The 24,917-nt window shown below is 40.9% G+C and overlaps 1 protein-coding gene across 4 annotated transcripts in view; it reads left to right on the top strand.

The window, feature by feature from the left end:
- The window catches only part of ROBO4 (roundabout guidance receptor 4), a 255,040-nt gene that overhangs the window by 36,473 nt on the left and 193,650 nt on the right, over positions 1-24,917 (top strand). For all 4 annotated transcript variants that reach the window (XM_075604310.1, XM_075604307.1, XM_075604308.1 and 1 more), the window contains exon 2: positions 24,118-24,441. In XM_075604310.1, coding sequence (XP_075460425.1) covers positions 24,118-24,441 — 324 coding nt within the window. The remainder of the gene's footprint in view (positions 1-24,117; positions 24,442-24,917) is intronic.

Genomic DNA, 24,917 nt, shown 5'->3' with positions numbered 1-24,917 from the left:
TGTCTATTGAGAAAATATTAAATAATGGTAAGTAGATACAATTGTACAGAGCAATAGTATTATTCCTTCCCCTTCCATCCAAACCATTTTAGTTCAGTGCAAGAGCTGTAGCCCAGAATAGCAGAGGTTGTGGGTTCTGATCCTGTTGGGCTTGACACCAGTACCCCCTTCATCACAATGGAGGTTTGAGGGGATATATTTACTACTTGAGACTCTACTGAATCCTTACTCAGTTCTGTCTCTCTGTCTCTCTGTCTCTGTCTCTCTGTCACTCTGTCACTCTGTCTCGTCAAAGCGTGTGAGTTACAAGGACAAACTTGCAGTTACTAGAATATGCCTTATAGTGTTAGAAATGATGGCTTTTCTCAAAGTAAAGCAACTACCATTGCTACCTATATGTTCTCTGTAAAATGCCTTTCAACTTTCTTCAGAACCCCGAGGGTTCTATCGAGCTCAGGGAGGAAAACACTGTGATATACTGCAGATGTTTAAATAATATACAGTTAAAATATGTAAGCATAGTAAGCCAAAGGAGATGCACGTGAGTACAAAATGAGCACATAATATATCAAAATAATTTTATTTTTCTCAAAAACTCACATTGAAAAACAGTCAGGGGCTGGCTGAAAATTTTGGTCCAGGGGGCAAGTCCAACTAACCAGCCAAAGAATCAGGTGACCTACACACTATTCACAGACAGATTCACTTGCACCAGATACATGCATCATACACAGACCATGCACACATACATGCCATACATTATATAATGAAAAAGCTCTGAACAGATTTTAAAAAAGCACATTAAGATCTTGATTAGGCACTTTGCTGCTGAAGAGCCATCGGATCGCGGGGGATGGTTTCATCACCCCCTGCCCCTTAGAAGCCGACCTGGTGTAACAAAGCGTGGCCCCTGCATCCCCTGACATTGGAGCCCAAACAGTAGGGTGGCCTGTGGAGTGGTGGCCATTTTCTTTGCTGGAGGTTGCTGAGGTCCGCTCGCCCCTGGGGGTTTGAGTCTGTGACGGGCTCGGGGTGTCCTGTCGGGGCTCCCACTGGGGAGTGAGACCTGTGCCAGGGGAATGGGGGAGGGGGGGGGAGAGAGACTTAAGTGTCATGGGCCGGCCCCTGTTCTGGACTGAGCCTGTATAGTGACAAAACGTCTGTCACAGGCCACTGAGGAGGAGTGGGGTGGTTGCATGTAGGTTAGGGGAGGCTCGGTAAACCCCACTGACTGGCTAACTGACTGAGCGAGATGTTATGAACTGTAGCCCTACAAATACAAGTACAAATATGAACAAAAATAAATAAAGACGCAGTCTGACCCTGTCGGGTGGAATTGCTGAGGTGGTTGCGCTTGCCTCCACCAGGCAATTATCACATATTGGACAAAGGTTCACTTATAGGGAAAGGACACAGTAGTTACCCGCAATACAAGTACTGACATTTGAAAAAAAATATCCCACAAACATTAAAAATCAACACTACAGGCTCAACCTGATCTTACCTGGGCACTCTACTGGAGAGCTGCTTGTGCAGTTAGGATTGCTTCACCCACCAGGCAATGCTTCTCACTTGGGAAAACCCCCACCTGCGGAGAATGAAGCATGAATGATGACTTTGACATTATTTCATTAAAAAGTTTAAACCGGAGGACGCATGCGCGGTGGCTGCAGTGATGGAGGACTAGACAGATAGCTCCGTTGCCCCACAGTGCCACTATAAAAAAAAATCACAGCGAAAATAGAGCGATTAAAAATAAAAAAAACAACATCTAAATCCAGGACAACTAAGTATGTCCAAAAGGACACGGAAACAGACCATCCTCAAACTTAAAGGGCTATTTCCAATCTGCTGAAATGGAGCAGGAAAACAGGCCTGTGGCCTCTACCTCGCAATATGGCTCTGACTCAGAGAGGGACATCAGGAGAGAACAGAGCAACAGCAAAGAGAGAGACTTAGTCACGAGAAGTGACCTAAAACCGATCTAAAAATTATCTTCAGGGACCTGAAATCGCTGTTCAAGGAAGAGATTAAGAGAAGGAGGAATGGCCGGATACTTTGTTGGGCCTTGGGACCATGAACAGTCTTTTGGAGTCTGATCTCAGATGATAAGTGCTGCATGTGGTTGGGGTGAGGAGCTTGTTCAGATAGCTGGGTAGCTTGCCCATAAAGAATTTAAAGGCAAGACAGGAAAGGTGAACTTTGCGCCTAGACTCTAGTGATGACCAATCTAGTTCTTTGAGCATTTTGCAGTGATGTGTGTTGTAGTTGCATTGGAGAACAAAATGACAAATTGAATTGTAGAGGGTGTCAAGTTTGCTAAGCTGGGTTTGAGGTGCCAAGCCATATACAGCTAAACCCCGTTATAACGCGCCTCGTTATACCGCGATTCGGTTATAACGCGGTTTTCCCGTGGCTCCCGTTTTTTTTAAAAAAAAAAAAAAAAAAAAAAAAATTTTTTAAAAAATTTTTTTTACATTTTTTTTTTTGCACACTGCACACACTCACTGCACACACACTGCTCATTGCTCACACTGCCACACTGCACACACACTGCACACTGCACACACACTGCTCATTGCTCACACTGACACACTGCACACACTCACTGCACACACACTGCTCATTGCTCACTGCCACACTGCACACACACTGCACACTGCACACACACTGCTCATTGCTCACACTGACACACTGCACACACACTGACCACACTCACGCACACTCACACACACTTACGCACACTCACGCACACTTACGCACACTTACAGACACTCACACACACTCACACACACACACACACACACACACACTTACACACACTTAGACACTCACACACACTCACACACACTTACACACACTTACACACACTTAGACACTCACAGACACACACTCACACACACTCACACACACTTACACACTCACAGACACTCACAGACACTCACACACACTCACACACACTTAGACACTCACAGACACTCACAGACACTCACAGACACTCACACACACTCACACACACTCACACACACTCACACACACTTACACACTCACAGACACTCACACACACTCACACACACTTACACACACTTACACACACACTCAGACACTTACCCACACTCACACACCCATATACACACACACACTTTCTCTCCCATATATACATACACACACACTCTCTCACTCTACACAGACGGGCCGCGACCAGCACCACCACCCGCTCCCCCCCCCTCCTCCCGCGCAGGCAGCGGGAGCACCGGGGACAGCGGTGGGGAGAAGAAACCCCCCGCTACAACCTCCATGCAGGCAGCATGGTTCTGAGGTAAGCGGCGACCTGAGGGGACATCCCCACTCCCATCTCCTGCCCCGCGGCCTGTCCCGAGGTGACAGGGGGAAGCGGGGACAGGAGAGACATCCCCGCTCCCATCTCCTGCCCCGCGGCCTGTCCCGAGGTGACAGGGGGAAGCGGGGACAGGAGAGACATCCCCGCTCCCATCTCCTGCCCCGCGGCCTGTCCCGAGGTGACAGGGGGAAGCGGGGACAGGAGAGACATCCCCGCTCCCATCTCCTGCCCCGCGGCCTGTCCCGAGGTGACAGGGGGAAGCGGGGACAGGAGGGACATCCCCGCTCCCATCTCCTGCCCCGCGGCCTGTCCCGAGGTGACAGGGGGAAGCGGGGACAGGAGAGACATCCCCGCTCCCATCTCCTGCCCCGCGGCCTGTCCCGAGGTGACAGGGGGAAGCGGGGACAGGAGAGACATCCCCGCTCCCATCTCCTGCCCCGCGGCCTGTCCCGCGGTGACAGGGGGAAGCGGGGAGCGGAGGGACATGCCCGCTCCCATCTCCTGTCCCGCGGGATGAATATGCGCTAAAGCGCGGCGGCCATTTTTTTTTCTCGCGACCCCGTTAGTAACGCGGTGGTCTCGGGGTGGACCCCGAGACCCGCGTTATAACGGGGTTTAGCTGTACTATGTCTCCATAGTCAATAATTGGCATTAGCATCTGCTGTGCGATACGCTTTCTGACCAGGAGACTTAGGGAGGATTTGTTCCTGTAAAGTACCCCTAGTTTGGCATAGGTCTTGGTTTTCAGGGTATCAATGTGCATCCCGAAAGTTAAGTGGGAGTCAAACCATATGCCCAGGTATTTAAAACTAGTGACGGGTTAGGGTGGTGTTAGCGTTGGTTCTAATCTGGAGCTCAGTCGCTGGAAGCTTTAAAAATTTAGTTTTGGTCCCAAATACCATTGTTACAGTCTTGTCAGTGTTTGTTTTGGGAAATCCAGTTTTCGAGTGTAAAAAAGTCTGACTGAAATATGTTTTGAAGGTCAGAGAGGCTATGGCTGTGTGCATATAGGATTGTGTCATCTGCATACATGTGTATTGAGGCTTCCTTACAAGCTGTGGGAAGATCATTAATGATAATAGAAACAGGAGAAACAATATCAGAATCCGTGGATGCCAGAGAATATAACGAATATTGAAGAGTACATATCAAGATGGTTGACATCTCTATTGCCTGATAAGACTGAGGCCAAGAGGCATCTGGATTGATGCCACAGGGCACTGCGGGCTAGGCCTCAACCAAAATACCCTCCAAGGTTTTATAATAATGATGTTTCATTATTACAGAATAAAGGATTCCCTCTGCCAGATAACACAAAACTCCCCTTCTTTGGAATTTGAGGGACTTCCACTACAGATATTTCAGGACATCTCTCCTGCTACCCTGAGTAGAAGACGAACCTTACAGCCCATAACAAAAATCCTTAGAGAGAATGATGTGCGCTCTAGGTGGACCTGTCCCTTTGGTCTATTGGTACTAAAAAAATGGGAATGCCTTCAACTTGAAGAGTCTGAAAGAAGGAGCCAATTTCCTAGAAAAATTAGGGCTGAAAGATAAATTCACCTACCAAACAGAATAGGAATCCTCTCTCGAGACGTCCTGGAGGAAAGTAAGGGGCTTTCCACGAAGCAGGGAGGAAATGGCAGCGATCTGAAACCAATTAAGAAGCTAAAGAGACAATATTGCTTTTCGGACTTTTCAACCCCACTTATTAAAACCACAGTACTATGACCCCTGGCTTTTCTACTGTAATATTCACCTATCCAGAAGGTCGGTTCGGATTTCCCCCTTCCTGCGCACATTGGAGTGATCCCGGTGGTGACTGGGACTGGATCAAAATGGAGTTGTGACATTTACAGAAAAGAAGGGGGAGAGAGCACATCTAAGCTAAATTAGGCTGGGGTTATAAGGCGAAGTGCCATTGATAGGAGGTGGATGAGGTTCAATGGTGGCCAGGGGGAGGTGTCCCAAGATTGGACCTGGAACTCAGGGGACAGAGAAATGCTGATGAGATGGGGCTTCATAACCCAGAGGTATAGCGAATTGGGATTTCATGGAGGTACACGTCTCTTGTTATTATTTTCTAGTTCTTAGGGGACGAGGTTCAGGTTTTGAAGGAAGCTGATGTTCGAAATATATGTGGAGTCCGGCAGGCAAGTAAAAATAAAGAGACCACAGGAAAGGCTCAGTACAGCTTCACCTGCCATGAGATTTCAGGGCCGAGGATCAGACTATCAAGTCCAGTACAGGGTCACACTAGCAGAGGTAGTTGAAAGGATGTAACACTATTATTTGTTTTGGGAAATCCAGATTTCGAGTCTCAAAAAGTCAGACTGAAATATGTGTTGAAGGTCGGAGAGGCTATGGCTTTGTGCATATAGGATTGTGTCATCTGCATACATGTGTATTGAAGCTTCCTTACAAGCTGTGGGAAGATCATTGATGAACACTGAGAAGAGTAGGGGCCCCAGAACAGAGCCTTGCGGGACGCCACAGGTGATATCCAGGGGGTTGGAGTTAGAGCCTGAGATGGACACATGTTGGGATCTACCTGATAGGTAGGACTGAAACCAGTTTAAAGCATGCTTCCCTATTCCAGAGCTCGGCAGTTTGTTAAGCAGGATAGTACGATCAACAGTATCAAAAGCCTTTGCAAAATCTAGGAATATTGCACCAGTGAGTTCACCCCGTTCCATTCCACACTGGATTTCATTGCAAACTAGTCCCTAGCGACAGTAATTTCGGTCATTTTTTATATGGGGAAAGACCCTTTGTTCGGAAATAGCCTGCCGTACGGAAGGTTTGGAGAAAGGTCTTTGGTTTGTTAGTGTATAGTTCAATCTGTTAATATGTTTGTTCTAAGATGTTGTGTTGCTTTCTCTTTTCATGTGATTTTGCAAATATGTTTGCTTACATGGCATGCTGTGGGGGTGACGGGAGAGGAGTTGCCCCAGCAGTCTGCATGTTCCTGACAAAAGGCGATGTGGGATTAACCCATATGGCCTTACAAGCCCCATGGATCCTGAGTGGGAGAGGCACTCAGGTTACGGTCCCATTTTTGTTTTGGACCGGCGATGATTTTTTACCCCATGAGCAGAAGAGCCTGGGTCCTTATAGACTCTCAAAGAATTGATCCTAATTTCATTTCCTCCACAATTTGTTTATTTTTTTCTTCCCTGATTGTCCTGATAATGTGGCTCTTTGAAGAGTGGTTGTGGCGCCTCCAGCAGTACAAAGGCTAGTGTTAGGGCACAGAAACTGACATGACACTGAATGTAAGCTCACATAATGTTAAAGGCTTTAATAGCCCTCAAAAGAGGGGAGTTGCTTTTACAGATTATAAGAGGAAGAGTGCAGATGTGGTGATGTTACAGGAGACACATTTTAGTTTTTTTTTTTTTATAACTTAACACATTTTAGTTTAAAAAAAAAAAAAACCTCAAAATATTTAGCAAAAATGTTAGGAATTACTTTACCTCATCAGCCAATTGCAAGAAGAGAGGAGTAGCAATGCTATTTCATAGCAGATGTTCCTGTGTAGTGGAATTGATCAAGAGAGATAAGGAAGGGAGATTCTTAATTATAGTGGGTTCAATTCAGGGACAAAAGTTAACACTGGCAAACGTCTTCGCGCCCTGTGAAAATGACCCAGAGTTGTTTACGACTTTCTTTAGTGTCCTGAACAAAATATCTATTGGATATGTGATCCTGGAGGGGGACTTTAATAAGGTGCTGGACCAGGGCTTAGATAAGAGCAGTCACATCAAGCAAGAAGGAGGGGGGTAGCAACTTTGGTTAAGGGTTTAAAGGACACCCAGTTAGTAGATATATGGATGGAGCTACATCCGGGTGAGAGGGGTTACACATTTTTCTCACACCCTCACACAAGCTATAGTAGAAATTATTACTTCTTTGTGTCTAGTAGATGTGGTTCCAATGATCTCCTCAGCGAGGATCCATGATATTTCATGGTCAGATCACGCACCAATAGAGTTACGGTACTCTCAAATTAACCTAGAAACACCATACTGTATATATCGGCTCTGATGTACTAAATACAGCAGACGTTTTTGAACTCCACTAGAAGTCTCCTGTGTTCTTCCCCTACCTCCAATATCTACTATATCCTACAGTTAAGATAATCAGGTCCAGAGAACATTTATTTACTATGCCCTCCCATTTATCGCAATACTCCTTGTGATCTGAAAACAGAGTAAGTCTAAGTTTGCACCACAATCCTCTAGGTATTCTTTTTAAAATAATAGAACAAAAAGAGAACTAACCGCTCAACCCTAATACATGTATATAGCAGTAACGAAAGTGGTGCATAGGAGGAAAATATCAATACATTAGACAAATCCTGGTCAAAGAAAACCAGGAGAAAGGCCTCCAATGATTGCACTCGACTTAAATATTATCTATCATATAATCAGCAAACTGATCATTAGTACAAGGTTGTGAACTGAGTCACTAGGGCTATGTAGTACACAATATGTGCAAAGAGACTGATCAAAATACTCAATTACAACAAAAATAATAAAATGTTATTAGTCCACAATAATGGTGCTAGATATATACATAGTGAGAATAAAAGCAGTGGGTGGTGAGATAAAGAACTACGGATATAAACTCAATTGGCTCTTTGCCAAATCAAGTTGGATTGAAGTGATCATAGAAAGGATAATCCTTAAATGTATATAACACGGGAATAGAGCGTCTAAAATTGCTCAGAGATAAGTGTCTGTTATTCTAATTTAATTATTACAGACCACATGTGGTCTACCACATATTGTATCCTTTTGTGTTTTATCAGATACAAAATGACCTCAAATGTAATGAGCTTTGTTAATTGTTTCTGTAACCCGCTTTAATATATAATCTGCAGGACGAAACAATCTCACATAGGTAGTTTGGATTACTCTGTGTGAACATCAGCACCTATTTGTCTGTGCAAAATAGGCTGTTGCTCTAACAGTAACGTATTAACTCTAAGGTGCTTGCAAAATGTAACAATCAAGTCATGTTATATCAGTATCAGTCAAACAACTTGTAACATATTGCGGTGCTTGGAATCAAACAGCACAAGAATGTTGGAGTTCTGCTTACCCCATAGGTTTATTCAAATTGCGCTTATCCTAAATTACACCGCCGAGAAAAGCATGCAATGCCAAGCAATCACACAGTGAGCCGGTATCGCAATCAAGCAGTACTTCTTTAGAGCCTCTGTTCACATAGGTTGGAGACATTAAATAGCATAACTTGTAGCACATTGCGGTGTTTGGCGTCAATCAACAGGAACACGTGGAGCTCTGTTTACACCACAAATGTATTCAAATTGTGCTCATCTTAAGCCACACTGCCCAGAGATGCGTGCAATTCCAAGCAGACGCACAGTGATAATCGGTATATCGCAATCAAGCAGTACCTCATTAAAGCCTCCGTTCACATAGGTTGTGTTGATGTATCATTATAAAAAGCAATAGTATATCAGAAAAACATCATAATGTGTAATGCCAACCACCGCTATACTACCTGGGTATGGTCCGTAGTTTAACTGCCTCTGCATCAACTCTCAACCACTGACGTCATGGTTATGACGCCTGTAAAACCCGACGTACGTTTCACATAGTACCCTACACTTGTTCAGGGGGGGAGTAGAGACCTAACGTCATGTCTCGTCTTAAATAGCCCTGATGGGGTGCAATCAAGATTTAAAGCATCTGATTGGCCACTCATCGGACGGCGCTCCAGGCTCCCTCCTCTCCTTGTTTACGAGTTTTGGGATTGGCTCATCAGCATCTCTCCCCATCCATGGAACATGATGTGACTCAATTGCGGGATGCTTTACATATCGGCATCAACTGGCAGTCTGTAGAGGCTTTTCAGAGGACTGACTCATCGCAGAGACCCTGTACCACTATGAAATCGTTTGACCAGTTTACATTCTTTTCAATTCTCTGTACTAGTGTTTTGTGCGTCTTTATGATTTACTCTTTTTAGTAGAGTTGGGCATTTTCCCAAAGTATGGCTTTAATGTGATTTCCCTGATTGTAACTTGTGGGTACAGTCACAAGTGTTTAGTCACATCATTTGCTTCATTCTGGTGTTAACTCCTCTGGTGTCCATCATTTACTGTTATTTGACACCTTATTCCAGATCAGTGTATCTTGATTCTGAATTAACCGCTATCGTTTCTGTATTGTCCAGTTACCTAAACCACTGTTACTGGTTAGGCATATATCAGAACTTCAACAGGAGAGTGGAGTGGTTGGAAGAATTGAAGGGATGTACCACAGGCCTATAGGGTCTGTGGGAAAGGGCTTGAAGAAGGGGCATTCTGGCCCCGAAACATTGCCCTACTTGTATTTATCCTTCCAACATTTTGCGTTTTTTTTTTTTCGATTTCCCTTACCCCCGTCTTTTCTTTTTTTCCTTCCTCTCCCATTCCTTTCCTTTTGTAGATATTGCTTATATCTGTTTGATTAGTTAGGCTCTCTGTAGCCTACTGCTTGGCACTGCTTGTAGCATCATCATATGTTCACAAAATACAACATTATTTATCTATTTGCATTGAACCTCTTTTGTTATTTTTTCATTATTTGTGAGTGCTGGGAAACCCCATATCCACATATCCCTTTGTTAGGAGGGTTTGAGTTCCCTCTAAGTTCCCCCGCACCATATTTCTACTGATTTATTTCCTTGATACGGTGGAGTGCTGCCTATCACCCATACTTTGTTATAGGCGTGCACCCTTTTTTATTTCCCTATGTCTTTTAGCCAGGATACAAATGCTGCACAGGCAAATATCCCTGCTAATACGCACACATTTGCTTACTCCGTTGTTGAGCTGCTCGCATTGCCACTTTGTGTGTAGGCAGGAGAGACTTCCTGTCAGAAGATCATACTCATGACACACCAAAGTAGTTAGACAAAATATTGAGACACAAAACTAATTTTGAGTTACATGCCACCACACTCGCGGAGTACTTCTGCCTGAAAAGAATAGCTATAGGATTGTGGTGCACACTTAGACCTACTCTGTTTTCAGATCAGGAGTATTGCAAGAAGTGCGTGGGCATATTAAATAAATGTTCTCTGGGCCTGATAATCTTAACTATAGAATACATACAGAAGGATCTGGTTGAAACAAATCAGAAAATTAGTAAATTAGAGGAAGCCATTAATGCCACGTTAGAAGCACCTGACATTGCTAGTCAAGAAAGAACTCGAAAGTATACTTAAATACAGTAAGGAAATTGAGAATAGGAAAAGATCCAAATTCCTACATGATGCTAGGGTCTATGACCAGGGTAAAGTCTATTCTTGGCAGTAGAAAGACTCATGCAGAGACTTAAGACGATGGGGACCACAGATATCAGTCACAAGATCCCAATTCCAACAAGATGTGACAGATTCAACGGAAAGCGATTCGTCCGTGGGCAGGGTACGTTATTTAGAACAAAAGAGACCAAAGACAAATCGAGTCTGAGCAGGAGAGCAGGAGAGCAGGAAGGAAACAGCAAAGCAAGAGGACAGTCGAGGAGAGGGATGCAGATCCGATCTCTGAATTAGTGGTAAACATCTCTGATATTTCCCTCTCCCCTTACCAAATTCAGGTACTAAACAAGGGGCACTCATATTTTCCCATTACCTCAATAGGCCCTCTTGAATTGGACGTGGAACTCGCAAAGTTTTATAGGACCTTGCATATTAAGGGATTCTTTGTGAACACCCCTCAGTCAATACAGGCCTCCATATAGATATTGCAGAAAATAGACCTTTACATATTCTATCAGTAGATTGTAAGAATTAAGGAAGCTTCAATCCAGCGGCTACTAATCATGTAATAGAAACATACATTTCACTAGTCCAAAGGGATATAGAAGGAGTCAAAAAGGCACCACCACCTTTACCTAGACATACTAATTTTACAAAGTCTGAAAGAGAAATACTCAGCAACATTGAAACCAACTCTGAGATAATTGAACCTGCAAATAAAGGTTGTGTGATTTGTTATCATGAGCAGAAGAGACTAGAGGGAAGAGATTTTATGCCAGCTATCATATGTAGCAAACTACAAGATAGTACCCCTAAATCCCACCCCTGGAATCACACATAGTATTTTATAGGTTCTCACGGCTGCATTTTAAGGGGGGGGAGGGTGATTTAGGTAAACAAAAAGATTTTCTGATAAAAAAAAGATCCTATGATTTCCGTGTTCTATACACTGCCAAAAATACATAAGAACCTGAGTAAACCACCTGGAAGCCCAATAGTGGCAGGGACTGACTATCTTTCAGCCACTTGCAATGTTCATAGATAAATTGCTTAATCCACCTCAGCCTCCTATATTCAAGATCTGATTTTCTAGAGATCGGTGGGTTCACGGTAAACGATGACACATTACTTCTTGTGATACTTGACCTATAATAGTCTGTACACATCAATTCCACATGACGATGGGATTGAATCTGTCAGACTTTTGCTGAATTCAGGTTCATTCACCCCTTATGGCCGTGCTTATAGTGCCGGCGACAGCGACGCGACAAATGACATCGCCGTCGCCATTGCAAATGTTACATTTCAAATTTAGGCGACGTCGCTGGCCAGCGAAGCACATAAAAGGGGAAGGTAGAGAAACTCTCCGATTGGCTACATTGAGAGACTGTCGCTGAAAAAAACAAATATCAGTAACTACCAGATTTTTGGTAGCACTGTCGCTCCATTGCGCCGTCGCCGTTGCGCCGTCACCGTTGCGTGCACTATAAGCGCAGACGATGCTACAATGCATTTGTTTTGACGCGACTTTCACATCGCTGTCGCTGGCACTATAAGCACAGCCTAAGAAAGAATGCTCATGATAGATTTACTTACCATTATTTTTAGGGAACATTTCTTACTATTTGAGGACTCCTATGTCCAAAAACAAGGGACGGCTATGGGATCTAACGTCGCACCCACATACGCCAATATCTTTATGATCAAATTTGAGACAGACTTTGTCATTAACCATCCACTGTACAGGATACATGGGCATATGTGGGTGCGCTACATCAATGATATATTCCTCATCTGGTACGGCACAGATCTGGAGGCTCAGATCCTGATTGAAGATCTAAATGGGGCAAGAGACACTTGGATGTACCTCCCAGATGGTTATACATTCAATCAATTTTCTAGATACCATGATCTCGATCAAAAATAATAAACTAGAATCTGACCTGTATACCAACCAAACTGACAGGAGCAATCTACTCCTGTTCACGAGTTTTCATCCCCCAGGGATTGTGAGGGTCCTGCCGTATAGCCAGTTCCTAAGGGCTAGGTGGATCATCAGTAATCCCCTCACAGTCCATCCAGACTTGATGAGATGCAGAAACAATTTGCTGATAGAGGTTATCCCAACTCACTCTTAGTGGAACAGAGAAGAAAAGCAGAAGGCCCTATGAGGGTACACTTACTGTATAAAAATGTACATGAACCAACTACTATGAGGGCGTTTTCAATCTCTTTTGTATCGAACTGCGGTACTTTGAGCACCAGGGTTAGAAAAATTATTCTCAGTCACTGGCCTCTACATTAGCAGACAAACCACTGTTCTCCTATAAAAAAGGACGTAATTTAAGCGATAATTTGATAAGAGCAGATATAGGTGGAAAAACCAAATGACAAACTTTTTTGAGAACCCCAAATTAAGATCCCGCAGGTGCAGTCACTGCAGTAGTATGCAGGAGGGCAGCCTCTTTTTTCATTCACATACAGGCAAAAAATTATTTATCAAAATATACTACACATGCTTATCCTGCAATGTCGTGTACTTAATCAAATGTCCATGTGACCTTGGGTATGTGGGTGAAACCACACAACACGTCAAAGATAGATTTAGACAGCATATAGCTGCAATTCGGAGAAGCGAAGAGGCCCCCCCTCACCTGCTGCGCATAACGTTAGCAAACTCCGTTATCAGGTCATCGATGGTGTGGAGAAAAGCCGGCGGGGAGGCAACCTCTCACGCCTATTACTCCAGAGAGAGTCGAAATGGATTAGGACACTTGGTACATTGGCACCAGAAGGGATTAATAAGGAACAAGGCTTAGAGTTTTTCTGAGTACAATGCCCTAGTGAGCCTTTTATCACACATCCCATACTAACTTGGTTTTTGCCTACCAGTGTGCCTCTCATAACCATCATTTGAACCTTTTATCTTTTTCCGCAGACCAGGGAATACAGTTGTTGTGTGGTTGTCCCTGATCTAGGGATGTGCCGTGGCCTCTCTAGATCGTCCGTCCACTTCGCTACACGCCAGGGATCCTTCTTTGACAGTGGCTATCACCTACCTCTGCCCTCCAATATATGATCTACACTACATTGTCGGCTACGCTTTACCCTGCAACTGCACACCATAGTGGGTATTCCAATGTTTGTCTACAACATTGGAAACCTGTAATAATATGATCACCTACTGTACTGTATATCACTCGTATTATTTATAATATACTCACACCAGTTGTCAGTTCTGTCATTATAGGCTTACACTGCTCTTCGCAGCTTGGTGCTTTTATGCGTATTTGTGTTTGTTTTTCTTAGTACAGTAGGTACTCTGCATCACTCAATCTGCCCTGCCAGATTCAGTATTTCATTGTAACTGGGACACTAGTGGCCTCCGCGTTTCACGGCTATCGTGTCTGTATTGTCCAGTTACCGATATCACTGTTACTGGTTAGGCATATATAAGAATTTCAACAGGAGAGAGGAGTGGTTGGAGGAATTTAAGGGAAGTACCACAGGCCTGTAGTGTCTGTGGGAATGGCTTGAAGAAGGTTAGTTTTCCCTCCCTCCCGTCTTGTTTTGTATTTGTTTTCTTACACTCCCAATTCCCTTCCCTTTGTAGATATTGCTTATATCCGTTTGGTTAGTTAGGCTCTCTGTAGCCTATTGCTTGGCACTGCTTGCAGTATCATCATACTGTATGTTCACTAAATACAAATGATCTATTAACATTGAATCTCTTCTCATTTTTTCATTATTTTTGAGTGCTGTGAACCCCAATATCCATGTAGAATTATACATTGTTACATGCTTTACATATACAAAATAAGGAGAAGAAAAAAGCCGGAATGTAGTATTGCTGCTTTAATACTGTTTATATTAAAATTTGTAGAAATCTCCCCCAAATCAAGTATTTTTTTAAACCTTGAATGAGGGGATACACCACAGAATTTACAGCTCCATGGACATCCTGAGTGAGGAGATTTTTTATTTATGTTTTGCTTTTGCCAGTACTTGGAAGGAAGTGCTAAGATACAGTAGCTGTGGGGTCACCTAATTGGAAGACATAGTGTCTTCTCACGATTGTCATGGTATTCTATTGGTCAATAGAGTAAGGCTGACCCCAGTGGCCATATTGTTCCTCATTATGGATTAGAATTATTGTAAGGGTATTTCAAAATTAAGTATCTCAGTAATTAGGAGTCCCTGTAGTTTTGAGTGCAGCGGTTCAGTGCCAGGAGGATCCCTTGCTTCAAATAATATATATATATATATATATATATATATATATATATATATATATATATATATATATATATATATATACTGTATATACCATACACCATACACTATTTAAGTTATGGTGGGTGAAAAAGGCGACAAGAAACCTCCACCATATAGCAAATAAAAAGATGACTTGTGAGCACATTCACATGTCTTAGACAGCGAGAACTAGCTTATAAGGGTTCCATGTAAAAATGGTTTTCAGGCCAAAGGAGACACGGTGTCCTCATTTGCATGTCATTTCCCATAAACCCTTGCTGCAGTGGAAGCACTGTATGCTAGGTGATAATGGTGAAACGCAGAGTTGTCTAAGACATGTGAATGTGCTCACAAGTGATCTTTTTATTTGAGATACAGTATATTAATATTAATATATATGTAATAAAATGAAATAAAAAAACGAGAATGGATTTTTAATAGCTTTACAAATTTAAGCACAGAATGTACTTTCTTCTTTAAGGATAACTTACACTTAGTTCTAAATGAGTTACACATGTAGCAACCATGGCTGAGTTTCAGTGACCAGTGGGTTAGAAAATGTTTTTTTTTTTTTTTTATAAAGAACCTGAACATGTTTAAAGTATTTTTAAATCAATAATTTTTTTTTAAAGAAAATATTTGAGAATTTCACTTTGAAGTAATTGATTACAAGAACAAAGAAAATGAAAGGCAATATTGTAGAAAAAATATGTGCCAAGTAATTGTATGTTAAAATAATGCTTTTAACTGGAACTGACTGCTTTTTTAAAACAGATTTTTCCTGTCTCATATTTTAGTAGAAATACACAGAGGTCTGTGCAACTGTAGTACAGACCTCAGTGTATTAAAAAGCAGTCAGTTCCTGCTAAGTGTTTAGCCATGCAAAATACTAATTACTGTATTTCCTATGGAAAGACATTCCACAGAAAACAGAAACAACAAGAACAATGAAAAAGAAATGCTGGTAAATAAAACCACATCATTTTCAGTTTGAATTCATCCTGTGACCATATGTCTCTGGAGATTAAAAGACAATCTCTAATTTTTATAATTGAAACCTTTGTAAATGTGCTAGGGGGAAGGATGTTAAAAAGGTTGGAGGCGATTTTAAACAAGGAAGGAGGGGGTGGGGGGCTAGAAACAGGTAATGAACTAGACAGAATAGATAGGAATTGGGAAATAGCTAGGGGTCATGCAGGGAGAATGGAGGGAAATGGGAGTTTGCCAAGCAGGGAGACAAACATATTAAATGTAGATAATACTAGAAAACTTCTAAAGACTAAACACAATTGAAGTAGAAAAGCAGGAGCAGATAACATAACAGTAGCACAGACTGGAAAAAAAAACTTCAATGCATGTTTGCTAATGCAAGAAGTATGACAGATAAAATGGGGGAGCTTGAAATAATAGATATAATGATATCATGATATCATAGCCATTACTGAAAGATGGTGAGATAAAACTCATGGATGGTCAGCTAATTTAGAGGATGGATCGAGCAAATAGAAGAGGTGGTGGAGCACGTTATATGATTTAAACCTATTATAAGGGAATATGTTGATGAAAATATGGAGACCTTGTGGATAGAAATTAGCAGTGGAGGTAAAAGTATAAAGAAAATGTTTGTAGGGATATGCTATAAACCACCAAATATCTGTGACTTTTGCAAATGGAGAAGGCATCAAACCTAGGTCATGTTTGCATAATGGGGGATTTTAACTATCCAGACGTAGACTGGGGCAATAAGATTAACATTACAACTAATGGAAACAGGTTTTTTGGGTGTCCTAAAAGACAATTACATGACTCAAGTTATTGAGGAACCAACCAGGGCAGGGGCATTACTAGAATTGGTAATATCAAACAATGTAGACGTAATAACAAATATTCAATTTGAGGAACATTTAGGAAACAGTGATCATAACAAATGAAACATAACAAACATAACATTTGAAATAAATTATCAAAAACCATATTCTGTGGGTCCAACAAAGACTTAACATTTTAGAAAGGCAGATTTTTAATAAACTAAGGAATAATTTGGAATTACGTTTTTGCAGGGAAAATGTTGTAAAATAAATGGGCAGTGTTTAAATCATTGTTGGAAAAGCACAATTTTCAGTGTATACAGTGGGTAATAAATATAAAAGAAACAAGTCTGTGTGGCAAATAAACATGTAGGGGAGGAAATGAAAAAAGGGAAATCAAATTAGCAAAAATTGAAAAGGAAAACAGGATTGCAATACAAAGTAAAATCAACACTAAAAACATCTGTAAAAACATTAGTAACAAAGTTTAAAAATTAAAATATATGTGAGATGGGCAGACAGATTATTGGCGATAAGGAGAAAGCAGAGGTATTAAACAAATTCTTTGCCTCTGTGTTTACATGGGAAGAATCAATTTCAATTGAAGTGTCGCAGGAGGAAACCACGGCCTCTATATTAATTAACAATTGGTTTACTGAGGAAGAAGTTCATAGATGGCTTGATTAAAGTAAAGCACCTGGCCCCAATGGCATACATACAAGAGTTCTCAAGGAGTTAAGTTCAGTAATGGCCAAACTATTACATTTAATATTCAAGGACTCCATTTCCACAGGCTCAGTACCACAAGATTGGCGTAAAGCACATGTGGTGCCTATATTTAAAAAGGGAGCGAGATCACAACCGGGGAATACAGACCTGTAAGCCTGACTTCAATAGTGGGGAAGCTAGTTGAAGGTTTAATACAGGATAATATTAAGGAATACCTAATGGAAAACAAACTTATTAGTAATAGTCAGCATGGATTTATAAAGGATAGATCATACCAAATTAACCTTATTTGTTTCTTTGAGGAGGTAAGTAGGAATTTATACCAGAGTAATGCAGTTGATGTGGTCTAGTTAGATTTGGCAAAGGCTTTTGATACGGTTTCACACAAGAGTTTGGTGGACATAATAAAGCAAATTGGACTCATTAAAAATATATGCACCTGAATTGAAAACTGATTGAAGGATAGACAACAGAGGGTTGTCATAAATGGAGGTTGGGCTAAGGTCGTGAATGGGGCACCTCACAGATCAGTACTGGGACCCCTGCTGTTTAATTTGTATGTTAATGACCTTCAGGTTGGCATCGAGAGCAAAGTCTCCATTTTTGCTGATGATACTAAATTGTGTAAGGTAGTAGAATCAGAGCAGGATGTAATTTCTCTCCAGAAGGACTTGGAGAGACTGGAAACTTGGACAGGTAAATTATTTATTTATTTATAAAATCTTTTACCAGGAAGTAATACATTGAGAGTTACCTCTCGTTTTCAAGTATGTCCTGTGCACAGAGTTAAGACAAATAATACATGGTTACAAATTCAGTTACATAAATGAACAGGGTATACATTATATACAAGACATTGCGTGCACAGTTAAAGAAAATATATATTATGGGCGTATGAAACAGTTACAGACCAGATTAAAATGTGAGACAGCCTTAGATTTGAAAGAACTTAAACTGGTGGTGGATGTGAGAGTCTCTGGTAGGTTGTTCCAGTTTTGGGGTGCACGGTAAGAGAAGGAGGAACGGCCGGATACTTTATTGAGCCTTGGGACCATGAACAGTCTTTTGGAGTCCGATCTAAGATGATAAGTGCTGCATGTGGTAGGGGTGAGGAGCTTGTTCAGATAGCTGGGTAGCTTGCCCATAAAGAATTTAAAGGGAAGACAGGAAAGGTGATCTTTGCGCCTAGACTCGAGTGATGACCAATCTAGTTCTTTGAGCATTTCGCAGTGATGTGTGTTGTTGCATTGGAGAACAAAACGACAAATTGAATTGTAGAGGGTGTCAAGTTTGTTAAGGTGGGTTTGAGGTTCCGAGCCATATACTATGTCTCCATAGTCAATAATTGGCATTAGCATCTGCTGTGCGATACGCTTTCTGACCAGGAGACTTAGGGAGGATTTGTTCCTGTAAAGTACCCCTAGTTTGGCATAGGTCTTGGTTGTCAGGGTATCAATGTGCATCCCGAATGTTAAGTGGGAGTCAAACCATATGCCCAGGTATTTAAAACTAGTGACAGGGGTTAGGGTGGTGTTAGTGTTGGTTCTAATCTGGAGCTCAGTCGCTGGAAGCTTTAAAAATTTCTTCTTGGTCCCAAATACCATTGTTACAGTCTTGTCAGTGTTTAAAAACAGTTTGTTGTGGAAAATCCAGTTTTCGAGTCTCAAAGTCAGACTGAAGTATGTGTTGAAGGTCAGAGAGGCTATGGCTGTGTGCATATAGGACTGTGTCATCTGCATACATGTGTATTGAGGCTTCCTTACAAGCTGTGGGAAGATCATTGATGAACACTGAGAAGAGCAGGGGCCCCAGAACAGAGCCTTGCGGGACGCCACAGGTGATATCCAGGGGGTTGGAGTTAGAACCTGAGATGGACACATGTTAGGATATACCTGATAGGTAGGACTGAAACCAGTTTAAAGCATGCTTTCCTATTCCAGAGCTCTGGAGTTTAAGCAGGATAGCATGATCAACAATATCAAAAGCCGTTGCAAAATCTAGGAATACTGCACCAGTGAGTTGTACCCGTTTCATTCCACACTGGATTTCATTGCAAACTTTTAGCAGGGTAGTTACGGTGGAGTGTTTGGGCTGAAAGCCAGATTGGAATTGGCTAGGGAAATTTGTCTTGGTATAATAATTGCTTAATTGGGAGTGGACACATTTTTCTATGACCTTCGATAGAATTGGCAGATGAGGTTTAATACAGATAAATGTAAGGTTATGATTTTGGGAAGCAAGAATAAACAGGCGACATACAAATTAAATGGGGATAAATTAGGGGATTCCTTGATGGAGAAAGATTTAGGAGAGCTGGTAGATAGCAGGCATAGCAATAGTGCTCAAAGTCATGCAGTAGCTGCAAGGGCAAACAAAATCTTATCTTGCAGTAAACGGGCAAAGAATTAGTAAGACCACACCTTGAATATAGAGTAACATTTTAGGCACCTCTCCTTAGTAAAGACATTATGGAACTAGAGAGAGTGCAGAGAAGAGCCACCAAATGAATAAAGGGGATGACAATCTAACTTATGAGGAGAAGCTAGCTAAATTAGATTTATTTACATTAGAAAAAAAGGCGTCTAAGAGGGGATATGATAACTATATACAAATATATTCGGGGACAGTACAAGGAGCTTTCAAAATAACTATCCCAAGGACAGTGCAAAGGACTTGGGGTCATCCCTTAAGGTTGGAGGAAAGGAGATTTCACCAGCAAAAAAGGAAAGGGTTCTTTACAGTAAGGGCAGTTAATATGTTGAATTCATTACCCATTGTGACTTTGATGGCAGATACAATAGATTTGTTCAAAAAAAGGTTGGATATATTTTTAGAAAAGAAAGGTATACAGGGATATACCAAATAACTAAACATGAGAAGGATGTTGATCCAGGGAGTAATCTGATTGCCAATCCTTGGAGTCAGGAAGGAATTTATTTTTCTCCTTATAAGATATCATTAGATCAATTTATTGTAAGTACAAATATAAGATAAAGCGTCTGTCGTCTAAATTTAGCATAGGTTGAACTTGATGGACGAATGTCTTTTTTCAACCTAATTTACTATGTATTTATGTAACTATATCTAGTATGCATACAAACACATTTCATTTAGGTAAAAAAAAAGTTAAAGCGTTTGTTCCGGAACCTAAATGTCATTACAGTTTACGTGCGTGGCCTTTTGTTCTTCAAACGTGTTCCTGTTGAGTTCATTCCTTACATTTTTTTGCTGTGTGTTTGTATGCTGATCCTTATCGCAATAGCCTTGTTTTTGGATTATCTGTGCTCAGCCAGATGTTGATCAGAGCAGCAATAGCAGAAGCAAAAAAAATATATTCTAGTTTAAAGCACCATTTCTTGCACCAGAACAACACTATTGCCATTGCCTACCCAAACATGAACAATTTGCTGTACATTACGATACTAATAATGTCTGGACACTTCCAGATTTTAAAACTTCTCAATGATCTTCTTGAAGAAAATTCATGCACCTCATGTGTGTTAACATGTCTTCTATAGGTCCCCCACATCTTCATTACCCTGTCGTGATTAATCTACAAAATAAATTCCTGGTTAATGATGTGCAAATGAGCTCACTGTGTCACTTTTAACCTTAGAATTAGCTATAATTAGATTTAACCTTATAATTAGATATTAGGCCAACATTTCTCAAAACCGAGATACTGATAAGCAGCTACAGGAATTTTTTTGTTGAAGTCTTTGCTGCTCAAGGGGGTGCCACTGAACCTAAAGGTTCACATACTTTGTCACATATTGATATTGAATGTTGAATAATTTGTGGATAAATAAATATTCAAAAAGTATCCTGTTTTTGTGTGATTTGTTTGATCATGTTATCTTTATATATCATTCAGGCTTATTAAGAATATATATGTGTGTGTGTGTGTGTCTGTGTTTGTGTGTCTGTGTTTGTGTGTGTGTACACAGTTGTGTGAAAAAGAAAGTACACCCTCGTTGAATTCTATGGTTTTACATGGTTTTACATGTCAGGACATAATAATCATCTGTTCCTTAGTAGGTCTTAAAATTAGGTAAATACAACCTCAGATGAACAACAACACATAACATATTACACGGTGTAATGATTTATTTAATATAAATAAAGCCAAAATGGAGAAGCCATGTGGGAAAAACTAAGTACACCTTATGATTCAATAGCTTGTAGAACCACCTTTAGCAGCAATAACTTGAAGTAATCATTTTCTTTATGACTATCAGCCTCTCACATCGTTGTGGAGGAATTTTGGCCCACTCTTCTTTACAACATTGCTTCAGTTCATTGAGGTTTGCGGGTATTTGTTTATGCACAGTCTTAAGGTCCCACCACAGCATTTCAATCGGGTTAAGGTCTGGACTTTGACTGGGCCATTGCAACACCTTGATTCTTTTCTTTTTCAGCCATTCTGTTGTAGATTTGCTGGTGGGCTGGGATCATTGTCCTGTTGCATGACCCAATTTCGGCCAAGCTTTAGCTGTCGGACAGGTGGCCTCACATTTGACTCTAGAATACTTTGGTATACAGAAGAGTTGATGGTCGACTCAATGACTGCAAGGTTCCCAGGTCTGGTGGCTGCAACACAAGCCCAAATCATCACCCCTTCACCACTGTGCTTGACCTTTGGTATGAGGTGTTTGTGCTGATATGCTGTGTTTGATTTTTTACCAAACGTGGCACTGTGCATTATGGCCAAACATCTCCACTTTGGTCTCGTCTGTCCAAAGGACATTGTTCCAGAAGTCATGTGGTTTGTTCAGATGCAACTTTGCAAACCTAAGCCGTGCTGCCATGTTCTTTTTAGAGAGAAGAGGCTTTCTCCTGGCAACCCTTTCAAACAAACCATACTTGTTCAGTCTTTTTCTAATTGTACTGTCATGAACTTTAACATTTAACATGCTAACTGAGGCCTGTAGAGTCTGAGATATAACTCTTGGATTTTTTGCAATTTTTCTGAGCATTGCATAGTCTGACTTTAGAGCGAATTTGCTGGGACGTCCACTCCTGGGAAGTTTGGCAACTGTCTTGAATGCTTTCCACTTTTGAATAATCTTTCTCACTGTTGAATGATGGACTTTAAATTGTTTGGAAATGGCCTTATAACCCTTCCCAGATTGATGGGCAGCAACAATTGCTTCTCTAAGATCATTGCTGGTGTCTTTCCTCCTTGGCATTGTGTTAACACACACCTGAATGCTCCAGACCAGCAAACTGCTAAAACGTCAGCTTTTATAGAGGTGGTCACACTTGTGGTTGATAAATTAATCTAGGACATTTGATTAGCAGCACCTGTCTGCTACTTAGTATCTTAATTCCTATGGAAGCAGTAAGGGTGTACTTCGTTTTTCACACATGGCTTCTCCATGTTGGCTTTATTTTTGTTAAATAAATCATGACATGGTGTAATATGTCATGTGTTGTTGTTCATCTGAGTTTGTATTTACCTAATTTTTAGACCTGCTAAGGAACAGATGATTGTTATTATGTCTTGATATGTAAAACCATAGAATTCAACGAGGGTGTACTTTCTTTTTCACACAACTGTGTATATATATATATATATATATATATATATGTGTGTGTGTGTTTGCAGTCCTGCCTTTCACCATTACCGCCCAGAATAAAGTGCTTCCACTGCAGCAAGGGATTCTGGGAAGTGACATGAGCACACCGTGCCACCTTTTGCTTCAAAACTATATAACATGGACCCCTAAAGCTTATGCTTGCTGCATTTCACAGCTTTTGATTTGAGCACAGCCTGGGTTAAGATGCATAGCCAACAAACCCACCCAAAGACAGCTGTTTCATAAGCTTTAGGGGACCATGTTATATGGTTTTGAAGCAAAAGGTGGCACGGTGTGCTCATTTGCATGTCACTTCCCAGAATCCCTTGCTTCAGTTGATGCACTGTATGCTGGGTGATAATGGTGAAAGGCAGGGCTACAAACCTGTCTAAGACATGCAAATGAGCATACAGTAATATTTCCATTTGCTATATGCTTTAGTGTGGAGGGTTTTTGTCACTTTTTTTACCCACCATAACTTAACTATGTACAGTATGTATGTATGTATGTATGTATATATATATGTATATATATATATATATATATATATATATATATATATATATATTAATATATATATATATATATATATATATATATATATACATACATACATACATACATACACACACACATATTATATACACGTATACATGCGGTATACACATACAAATATATACATATGCATACATATATAAATACACACACACACTTTATACAGTACATATAAAAAAAGGCACCAAAATTGAGATTTTGCCAAAAAACATTTTTTTTCTATAATTATAAAAAAAAAGACAAAACAAATTATGCTTTCCATAACACACAAAAGTTTTAAAACTAAAACCGCATCCCAGAAACTTTCTTGTTTTAGTACCGAAACCAATACAAAACTAACACATCAGTGGAAGTGCCCATCCTTAGTAACATCAGACAAAGGTTAGTGCCAGCATAAATCAAACCGCTCCAGTGTCTTGACTTAACATGTTTACCAAGTAACTTTAAAGGGTACCTATTGAAGTATATTTTACTATTAACCAACTCTATAGGGACTTATTGGTACTGTATCAAATAAATAAGTAAAGAACCTTCTAATGAAAATGAAATGTTCATTGTTATTTATTTTTTTTAGGTTCAAAATCCCGTTTAGAGGAATTTTCACCCCTTATCATCGATCACCCTGCGGACTTAGTTGTACGGAGGGACCAGCCAGCCACATTGAATTGTCGGGCTGAAGGAAATCCAAAACCAACAATTGAATGGTACCGAAATGGCGAGTATGTGGAAACTAGCAAAGATGATGCACATTCCCAGCGTACACTACTTCTAGACGGATCGCTTTTCTTTTTTCGTCTTAACCAACGTAAAGGGAAAACTGATGAAGGGGTGTACACCTGTGTGGCAAGAAACCCTCTAGGAACTGCATTTAGTAGGAATGCTTCTCTCTACATTGCCGGTAAGAAAGTAAATATAAGTATACCCTGTAATACATAATTGTTTGAATTAATATTCATTTGTTGTAATCACAAGTGGTACAGTTCTTACTTTTGCGCACAGATGTCTTAAATAAGTACTCAGACGTTTTTCTGTATATATATTTTTTCTTTTGATTGATCCGGGGAGTTAAGCACAGCTCAAAGGTGAAGTTCCTTGAAGCCCCCCATTGCTGATAAATCACACTTTGTACCTCCAGAACAAGTATTCTTGGTCCTGGAGGCCAATAGAAAGCTACTGTACAACTCCATCAAGAGACAGGATTGGGGTTTTTCTTACCTTGGGAGCTATATTGTATTTGTAGTCTCATTTATTGGCATCCAGTTATTGGGAGCATCATGGGTGAGCTCCGCTGGACCCTTGATGAAAAACACATAATTTTGGAGGGATACTGTTGTTTTAGAGCAGCAATCCCCCGGCTCGGGGGAAACCCCTTTT

Source organism: Ascaphus truei, chromosome 6 (genome assembly GCF_040206685.1).
Source record: "Ascaphus truei isolate aAscTru1 chromosome 6, aAscTru1.hap1, whole genome shotgun sequence".
NCBI lineage: Eukaryota > Metazoa > Chordata > Amphibia > Anura > Ascaphidae > Ascaphus > Ascaphus truei.
This window is presented reverse-complemented; position numbering and strand designations above follow the sequence as displayed.